The sequence below is a fragment of the Puntigrus tetrazona genome, chromosome 4 (genome assembly GCF_018831695.1).
Source record: "Puntigrus tetrazona isolate hp1 chromosome 4, ASM1883169v1, whole genome shotgun sequence".
In the NCBI taxonomy this organism is placed as follows: Eukaryota; Metazoa; Chordata; class Actinopteri; order Cypriniformes; family Cyprinidae; genus Puntigrus; species Puntigrus tetrazona.
Window position 1 is genome coordinate 25,967,786 of NC_056702.1, and position 10,288 is coordinate 25,978,073.

Genomic DNA, 10,288 nt, shown 5'->3' on the forward strand with positions numbered 1-10,288 from the left:
AAAATACATCCAAATCACATGACCCAGGTTAAAACATAGTAACCCTATGTGCACTACATCCACCAGCTGCTGTTGTTCTTACTATGCCAAAAAATGTGGCGACCAGGTGCTGAACAACAGTTACTTAATTAACTGGTTCTTATTATTTGGGATTTAAGACAGGTGTGGGGCTATCCTCACTTGAAAAGAGAGTTATTTGGAAGCTGTGAGTCTTTTGAAAAATGTGCATTCTTCTTAAAAAAATTTTTAGAACAATCTTGAGAATAGATAAAAGCAATGTTTAGAAGATGCTGGCCCTGCAGCAGGAGGAACAAGCGGTACCAACCTAGAGAGAACTGAGACTCACTCCAGTTGACTTCATAGGCACTCTTTCCCCAACGAGCTGGCTTCCGGTGTGCCGAAGCTAGGGGATATGGAGGCCGCCATCAATAGGATTAGCCTGCTTGAACAGGACTTGAACCCTGGACACTCCAGTTAAAAAGTCTGATGCTCCTACCGTGAGCTATCAGGCTCGGCGCGATCCTGCGGCTTATTTACTTGTTGGTATAGCGCATGCACAAAGCGCCGAAGTGGAAGCCTGCAAAAACGCGAGTGCGGAAGAGAGCAAAGACACGTGGAAGGTACAATTATCTGCACCAATATACTAAGTCAAAGGGCAATCGTCATCCGTAGTTGGCAAGGTTACTTTTCCAGCACGAGGATGAGGTGGCAAAAAAACGTAGGAGAAAGATGCTCGTTGCCTGTTGGCAAAAGCCTGGCGTGATCCAGTTGACTTCCGGGGTTGCCTGCGGCCTGGCAGCATGAGTACTAATCACTATCACGATCACGGCCAGCACTGAGCCTCAGTGGTGAAGAAGAAACTGGAAGCATTGGTCCAGGGCAGAGAGGGAAGGAGAAAGAGAAAAATAACCTGGCCTTTCTCACTTCTGCATGCAGTGCCCAGTCTGCCACGCGACTCACGGAGATCAGGACTTCACGGTGAGGACAAAGCAGGCTGAAAAGTGGATGGGGGTTTTTTCAGTGCACAGGCCTGAAGTCATGACTGCACTTTGCCTTCGGCCCAGTTGACCAAAACTTGATGGTTGCTAGCGATCCTGGGTGGCAAAACAACCCATTAATAGCCTCAGTACCTATAAACAGCTTACAATATCTCGGTTAATTCCACCAACTTCCATTTGCTTCATCTGCTGGGGATTCAAGCCCTTAAAAATAGGCGATAAGCTCTCTGAGGCAATGTTTGGAGATGTCTGTAGTGCCAAACAAGGGGAATTAGCCTCAAACAGTAGAGCGCTAAGCTTAGCATGCGAGGGAAAGTGAGTAGGATCTGATGCCCGCATTCTCAAGCTTGGGTCCGCTCTTTTAAGCTCACACTTCCCCTACAGAGACAGCCTCCGCATGGCGGACAACCAATCTAGCACCCCTGAAAGCGTTTTTGACTGGCTGCTTTGCCAAAAGATTCTTCAGACAGAGGTCTAAAACAGAGTCAGAGGGCTAACCACTACACCCATGTCACCTAGCTAGGGACGCGTTTGGGCTCAGAGACAACCAAATTTGAAAGTAACCCATTCGCTGAATTAACTGGTCCTTGATAACTGGCATTTAAGAGGAGATGTGGCTATCACTCACTTTACAAAGAACTATTTTGTATGTTTTGAGTCTCCTTCAAAATGTAGCGCTCTTTCACGTTTCTTTAAGAACAATCTTGAGTATTAATAAGATGAGCATTGTTTAGAATCTTTAACTGGCCCGTGGTGCAGGAGTGCATGCATCGAGCAGGGACTGCCTTCGCCCAAACAGGCACTTGAACCCTGGACCCTCAGGTGCAAAATACGATGTTTCTACCGACTGAGCTACCCGGCTTCAGACTACCAACTTGATGCTCGTATCAACAAGCGCGTCTAGCAGCCTAAACCAGAAACAGGGAAGTGTGAAGAGAGAGAGCAAAGACTGTGGAAGATGCAATTGGTAGTGAATCTCGTGATCGGCAAATTTCGAATCCCGCGCGAGACCCCAATGGATTTCCAAGTCCATCGCCTTAACCTCTCGTGCCACGACTACACCGACCTGCTGCCCTCCAGGTCCGTTGACTGCAGGAAGAAAGCAGAATAGATCACAGCGAGCTTCCAGACACAATGTCCAGCTGAAGGTGAGGTGGCAAATAGAATCTGAGGGGCAAAGCAGAGACAGTTGACCCGGATGCAGGGAAGCAAGGTTACGTACACAACGAGGGTACTGACCACTGAAGATGACAGCGCACTACAGTCCAAGCTGGATTCAAAAAGTCCTGCTAGCTTGTTTATGCAATGCAGCGGGCTGAGTCGCAAAGCGTAGTCGGCAGGATTCCGAACTGGCGCTGGGAGCCCCCAGTGGATTTCTAGTCCATCGCCTTAACCACTCGCCAGGCCACGACTACGTGTGCAAGACCGTCATAGAGGGGGTCCCACTGAAGAGGTTTCCATAGCACCGCAATGCGTTTCCAGCCGTATAATGCAATCCAAGCGATGTTCCAAGTGCTTGAATCTACAAAGATAAGTCCGAATAAACACACAGTCCAGAAATGGTGATCGCCAGCAGATTTGTAAAAAGTGAAAGGCTGTTTGGTTTGCACCATGCTGCCTCTTTATACCGTTTTTCCTGTTTCCTGTCATGTGATCAGTCACATGTACACACGATCCAAATGCGTAAGAGGAAGAAATGGCCAAGACCACATGGAAACCTGTAAAATTCAAATACATCAAATCACACTGAGCAGGATAAAACATGTAACCCTATGTACTACATGTAGCTATGCTCTTACACTATGCCAAAATGTGACGACTAATTTGAAACTTCAACCCAGTTACTTAATTAACTGGTTCTTTATTATTTGGGATTTAAGACAGGTGGTGGGGCTATCCTCACTTGAAAGATGTTATTTGGAAAAAGCTGTGAGTCTTTTTGAAAAATGTGCATTCTTCTTAAAAATTTTTTTAAGAACAATCTTGAGGAATAAGATGAAAGCAATGTTTAGAAGATGCTGGCCCTGCAGCAGGAGGAACAGCGGTACCAACTAGAGGAGAACTGAGACTCACTCAGTTGGACTTCATGAAGCACTCTTTTTTTCACAACGAGCTGACTCGGTGTGCCGAGCTAAGGGATATGGAGGCCGCCATCAATAGGATTGCCCCACGCCCGAACAGGACTTGAACCCTGGACCCTCAGATTAAAAGTCTGATGCTCTACCGACTGAGCTATCCAGGCTCCGGCTCCAAATCTGCCGCTTGTTACTTGTTAGTATATAATGTATCCACAAAGCGCCCGAGTGAAGCCTGCAAAAACGGAATTGCGGAAAAGAGAGCAAAGACCGTGGCAGGGCAATTATCGCACCAAATACTAAAGTCAAAGGGCAATCGCCATCCGTGAAGCTGGCAAGGTTCGCACCAGCACCGGATGAGGTGGCAAAAATACATGGGAGAGAAGATCGTTGCCTGTTGGCAAAAGCTTCCGCCGTGACCGGATTCGAACCGGGTTGCTGCTGGGCGGCTACACGCAGAGTACTAACCACTATCACGATCGCGGCACGCGCCACTGAGCCTCAGTGGTGAGAAGAGGCTGAAGCATTGGTCCAGGAGCAGAGAGGGAGGAGAAAAAAAAAAAATAACACAGCCCTTTCTCTTCTGCATGCAGGCGAACACTCTGCCACGACTTCGGAGATCAGGCTTCACATTGAGGACAAAGCAGGCTGAAAAAGTGGATGGGGGCTTTTCAGTGCTGAGCCTGGAGTCCCATGACTGCACTACTTTGCGCTTCTCGGCCCAGTTGACCGAAAACTTGATGGTTGCTAAAGCGATCCTGGGTGGCAAAACAGCTTCTGGTAGTAAGCCTCAGTACCCTTAAACTAAAGCACAATATCTCAGGTTAATCCACCAACTTCATTTGCGTCAATTCACAGATTCAAGCCCTTAAAAATAGACGCCGCCTCATGCGAAGGCAATGTTTGGACATGTCTGTAGCAAGCTAAGGGAAATTAGCTCCAATGGTAGGCGCTAATTAGCATGCGAGAGGTAGTGGGTATCGATGCCCCATTCTCCAAGCTTGGGTCCGCTCTTAAGCTCACTTCCTCCAGAGACAGCCTGCGCATGACGGCAACCAATCTAAGCACCTGAAAGCGTTTTTGACTGACTGCTGCCAAAAGATTCTTCAGACAGGGTCTAAAATAGAGTCCAGAGGAGCTAACTACTACACCATGTAACCCTAGCTAGGGCCGTTTGGGCTCAGAGACAACCAATTTGAAGTAACCCATTTGCTGAATTAACTGGTTCTTATTCTTTGGCATTTAAGAGAGATGTGGGGCTATCCTCACTTTAAAGAGCTATTTTTGTAGTTTTGAGTCTTTTCAAAATGCGCGTTCTTTTCACGCTTTCTTTAAGAACAATCTTGAGTAATAAGATGAGAGCATTGTTTAGAAGATGCTGGCCCTGCAGCAGGGCCAGCATCTTCACGACTATGGAGATCAGGCTTCACATTGAGGACAAAGCAGGCTGCAGAAAAGTGGATGGCGCTACCTGAGCAGGGATCGCTCTGTGTTTCGCGGTCCAATCGCCGAGCTCGCTTTCCATTTTGACAATGGACGAACGCGCCAACCGCGTGCGCGCTAGAGAATGGACGGGGAGCCAATCAGGCGCGAGCTGTCCATTGTTGGGGAGCCAATCAGAGCGCGAGCTGCACCTGTCCATTGTTGGGGAGCCAATCAGAGCGCGAGCTGTCCATTGTTGGGGAGCCAATCAGAGCGCGAGCTGTCCATTGTTGGGAGCCAATCGCCTCTGAATGCGGAATGGACGAGCCAATCAGCGTTGCCAGCGCACCGCCAATCAGCGTTTCCAAGTGAGAGATCAAGCGAGAATAAAACTGCTTAGTTTTAGCTGACTTTACATGATCCTGATTTCAATTCGACAGACAGAAGAAAATTGCATAATTCGGCCAAAGTAAGTATTAAATGTTTTTTCTCTCCGTTTGCTATGTTTTTGAACTGATAATTCATTACGTTTTCGTCCATCGTTCTTGTTTTGCATTTAAAAACTATGACTTCGTAAGCGAGTTTTAACATCATCTCTATAATTGCAATTTGCCTTTAATCTTACTTATTAAATTCCATTTAGTCGTTTTATATCTCGCGTTCGTTACAACTGTCATTAAATTCCCCGGGGAAATTCTAAATGATTTGACTTGAGTGACGTGTGGTGTAGTAACCATGACGTGTTTTGTCGTGTGTTTGTCGTCGTGTTGTTTGCCTTTAATCTTACTTAATACGTTCCCATGATTTTTTTACTCGAGCGGTATAAACTGTCGTGCAGTGTAAAAAAATGCTTGAAGACATAGTCAGTAAAGTACAGTAGTGAAAGTGTAGTAATCTCTTTATTATTGTTATTATTCTTTGGAAGATCAGGTTTCAACTGTATAAACAAAGTTTTGCTATACAGATTTTTATGACTGAAAAAAAAACAACATAAACATTTAGCATGTGCAATATTTACTATAGTGAAGTGTAGGAAAAGTGTTTTGTTAGCATAGTTTCATAGTTTATAATCTCACATATTAAACTCTTATATGCCTGTAATTTAAACAAAAAAATTATATTTATTTTGGGTGAAAAACAGTAGTTCATCAAAATTTGTCGTTTTGCTATAGTGTGAATGTAGTAATCCTGTTTTGTGTTTGCAGATTGATTACTATTTGTATAAACACATATGCAAGTGCTAAACATAATCATTTTTAAATGACAAAGGAAAGTAATAAATTAATTAACCATAGATATATAAACGTGCAGTTACAAAAAGTGTAGTTACTATGAAGAAACATACGTTTAACCACAGTTTTGAACTGAATTAACAATGCGTTTTATTTTTGATGTCATTATTACACACTAAATGTAGTAACTAACATAACAGTAAATTGGCATAATTGGATGTAACTATTCAAACTAAACAAAAACTAATCTTACCTCTATTGTAAGTGCATTTAGTAATAATAATGTTCAAATACTGTATAATTAAAGTGTAACACTTTAAAAACAAGGTTTATTTATTATTTATTTGTAGTAAAATAATTTTCATTTGCTGTAATGAGTGCTATTATTTAGTTACCTTGAATGTGTGTGTATATATATATATATATATATATATATATATATATATATATATATATATATATATATATATGTATGTATGTATATATATGTATGTATGTATATATGTATACATATATGTATGTATGTATGTATATATATATATATATATATATATATATATATATATATATATATATAATTATATCATTATAAACAAATTGAAATTGTCTGTGTAGTTGTCCAGTACTTGCAAAAATGCACATTATTTAGAGTTACTTCCAAATTGTGTTTAGATGAGTACCAAGCCAAAGACCCACAAGGCCATGGTGATGTCGAGTGGATGACCAGGTTGAGGGCTTTTGCAAGTTCTGGTGCATGGCCTTCTGGAGGCAACAGACCAGCACCACGGCAGCGAAGTGGTATGACCTCTACCAGAAGGTAAAGTTACCAGTATCTCATTATATTGTACGGAGGTGAATCAAAACCTGTAAATGCAATAAGACTAATCTGAGAAGGGATATCCAAAGGAACAAAAGGACTTCAAAAAGAGAGCAAACAACACCACCACCCCCTGTTGTGTTTATGACACCCTCTTCACCTCTGCTCTTCCTGCTTCCCCTCCTTCTGCCCAAAATACTTGGTTTAAAGTTAATTAGGAGTAAGGCATTATATGTCATGTGTCTTATGAACCTATTGTTCTTCACTTTTGAATGTTTGGTTTCATTTGAAAGGTCTCAGTGCGATTGGTAAATTGGTCTCAATTTCACAGTAATCACTTATATTATGGAAAAGATTAGAACTTGGTAGAACTGTGTTCTGTTGGGAAGGGGGTGTGTCCGCCTTTTGGGTCTCTGAACGTGTTCCGTCCAGGTGTGACACTGGAGCACGGGAACCTAAACACCAAAAGGTTTTTACAACTACATTTGGGATCTCTTTGTAGATAAGGAAAGTGACAAAACACAACAAGGCTGGAAAAAAGGGGGTCATCTGACAATGGTGCAGACCAAATCAGTAAACAGTAAAATTTACATTTTTCAGATTGAGAAATGCCCCCTGCAAGCTCATGGACAGACCACCCTCTTTGGTGGGTCCAAGGCATGCAGTTGTGGATTCCACACCACCAAGGTCATATATTTTAAAATTACATTAAATTTCAATATCACAATGTTGTTGTGCTGTTTCAATACACCTCATGCTCTTCTGCTGTTGTTTCCAGCCTGCCACTGCTACTTTATCACAGGCCACTGCTGCACCTCCACAATCTGAGGCTTCAGACACGGCTCCTGCCCCACGGTCATTCCTGAGGCCCTCTTCTACTTTATCAATGGTGAATATTTTCTTTGTAGTTAATGTTATATTTAGAATGATCTGGATTTGTTTGATATGATTTACAAAATTTACTGGTATTCCTATCCTTGTGACGACACAATAACATGATAAATACCAGGTGAACACAAACACACACGGACACGCACACACACACGGACATGCACACACACACACACACACACACACACACACACACACACACACACACACAAAGTAACACACAAAGTACATAATAGACTCCAATTAAACTGTATAATAAAAAAAATAATCAACGTATCTTGGATGACCACCTAGTTGCATGATGATGTTAACTTTGTTTCTCTTTTTAGTTCACTAAATCACGGTATAGTGGGTCACAGTTGTCTTCACTAAAGCCCAATTTAGTAGAACGGAAGACCCCAGCCCTTCTCCATCCTCTGTGAGGACCCCAAGTGCTTCTCCTCCCAGCCCTCACCTTCTCCATCCTCTGTGAGGACTCTAACCGTGGCCACTGTGAGAACCCTTGCCCTTCTCCATCCTTTGTGAGGACCCCAAGTGCTTCTCCTCCCAGCCCCCTCACCTTCTCCATCCTCTGTGAGGACTCAACCGTGGCCACTGTGAGAACCCCTCGCCCTTTTCCATCCTCTGTAAGGACGGCAAGCTCTTCTTCTTCCTCTCCGAGACCTCCCAGCCCATCCTTACTGCAGACCCACGTTCCTGCTCCATTCTCTGTGAGTACATTATCACCAATTTATTGACTGTAGTGTATAGTAGTTGCAGGCTTCATTTACACAAAAATCTAATTTTCATCCAATCAGGAGGAGCCTAGAAGAGTCCAGCCAACCCCTGCCGAGGACTTAGCTTCAGTCAGGCTACCAGTTGAATTAGGCAAGACCATCCCTGTGCAGGACCAAAGGTGGATTGCCAACACTTTATTTCACTCTGGCAAGCTGCGGCCAGATTTGAAGCTGTGGTATGAGCCTCCCATCCCGGCCCTCATTTACCACCAGACACCAACACCTGACCGGTTCTTTACCCATCGGCTAATGGTGTGGATGCCCTACCACCTGTGGAAGGTGACGGTTCACTGTCCGGCTTGTAACAAGAACCTAACAGGTTATGGTGTCCACAAAAGGGCCAGGAAGGTCCTGGATATTGACAGGTACTACCTGCTGGTGACAGAGACACTCAGGTGTACTGTGTGTTCTCAAAACTATCTGTCAACAAGCCAGACTGTCGGGACCAGCTCGACCTGCCGCACCAGAAAATGTTCCGGCTGATTCTGACACGCCAAGTAAGTCAGCCGGTAAAAAGTAGTCTAAAGATGGCTTTTGTGAAGACTGAAACGACTCCACAATGAACATGCAAATAATCATCCAAAATTAACATTTTTAGGTATGCCTGTGACATCCGTGTCATTAGGCTGCTTCGGGACCGGACGCTAGGCAACAGTCCAGCTCGATTGGGCCGGCAGTTGAAAGAGAACCATGGAGAGGAATGGCTGAATCGGCTGGGCACTATCTTGGGAGTGTGCTGACTTTTGTCGATCGACCCAGCCTGTATCGGTGGTCTGCCAGGAGCCTCCAGAGCCAATCGACATTCCCACCAGTCGTTGGCTGCTGTCAGTATCTGACAGGGATATCCTCTCAGAATTGAGCATATAAAAGCCAGCATCACATCCATCTTTGGCAACATCTTAAAGATGGATTCACAAAAGGTAACGTAAAAAAATTCCATTCTGTAGTGTTCCTTTATATAAATATATACCATCAGAAAGACATTATTGTTATTATTGTTCATTGTTGTCACATCATAAAAGTCTTGTTACATTTGTAAATTTCAGATCACAAAGAAGCTGGCGGCCATGGACGGGGACAGCACTCTGGGTAACCTCCATTGGAAATGAGGTTGGCCAGATAGTGACCAGTGTGCTGTCAGTGCAAGAGGGGCCAGGACTGAGCAGAATGGTGGCTGGTGTAATGGAGCGCTACCGCCAAGGCTGCCATTCCACCACCAGTGCTGCTTTATGTGGACTGTGGCTGCTGCGTGAGTGATGGAGCGACAAGCAAGCTGCAGACCAGGTTTGGGAGTGGCCAGACCTTCACATACGGCTGGACATCTGGCACTTTATGAGGAGGCTGGCGTGGGCTGCACCACCGATGCCCATCCCTCTATCCCACCTTCATGGGATGCCTGTCAGCCTGCATTTTTGAGTGGGACGCTGGAGACCTCAGTCTGTTGCGGCAGGCAAAGAGGAAACAGATGATGGCGGAAGGTTTGCCAGCTATTACTGACATCCTGGTGGACAGAAGCATCAGTAAAGGAGCTGAGCCTTTACTGCCGCGGGGAGGACACGAGGTGAAGAGGCCACCATACGCCTCATGGAGAGGCTGCTGCAGGACCTGGGGGGGGTGCAAGCGGTAGGGACCTTATGGGTGTGCCACTTCTAGATGAGGTGCGCATGGAGCACATCTGGCGTGTGCAGAAACGGCATGTCAGGTGCATTCAGGACGTGCCGGGTGTGCCTCTGTACACAGAGATGAAGCACCACCACAAAGGCGTGGGTCATCCTGACCAGGTATCGTTGTGCCAGAGGGTCAACGTCCTTGAGTCCTTCCACTGCCACTTAAACAGGTTCATTCCAGGTCGGTGTCTCACATGTAAAGATTTTAATTATTTTCAAGTTCTGTTATTCATATCGAAAGGCTTGTAATTTTTATGTGTATGATTTTTCCTCTTCTAGGAACCAGTGCAAATGCGCTGAATTTTCAGCTCTACCTGCTGGAAGGCCTGAACAGGTGGAATCAGGACCGGGCAGCTGCATCAGTGACCAGCAAGCCAGCGTCCCTTCTCACGTCACGCCGGGAAATGACC

The 10,288-nt window shown here is 44.8% G+C and overlaps 1 protein-coding gene across 1 annotated transcript; it reads left to right on the forward strand.

Moving 5' to 3' along the window:
* Positions 1 to 7,091: 7,091 nt before the first annotated feature.
* LOC122342357 lies at positions 7,092 to 9,838 on the forward strand. The gene is made up of 8 exons (XM_043236137.1): positions 7,092 to 7,231; positions 7,323 to 7,433; positions 7,765 to 7,853; positions 7,962 to 8,145; positions 8,233 to 8,649; positions 8,971 to 9,035; positions 9,258 to 9,460; positions 9,615 to 9,838. Exons 1-8 carry the CDS (start codon positions 7,100 to 7,102, stop codon positions 9,836 to 9,838), a joined length of 1,425 nt encoding a protein of 474 aa, XP_043092072.1. The 5' UTR covers positions 7,092 to 7,099.
* Positions 9,839 to 10,288: the final 450 nt, after the last annotated feature.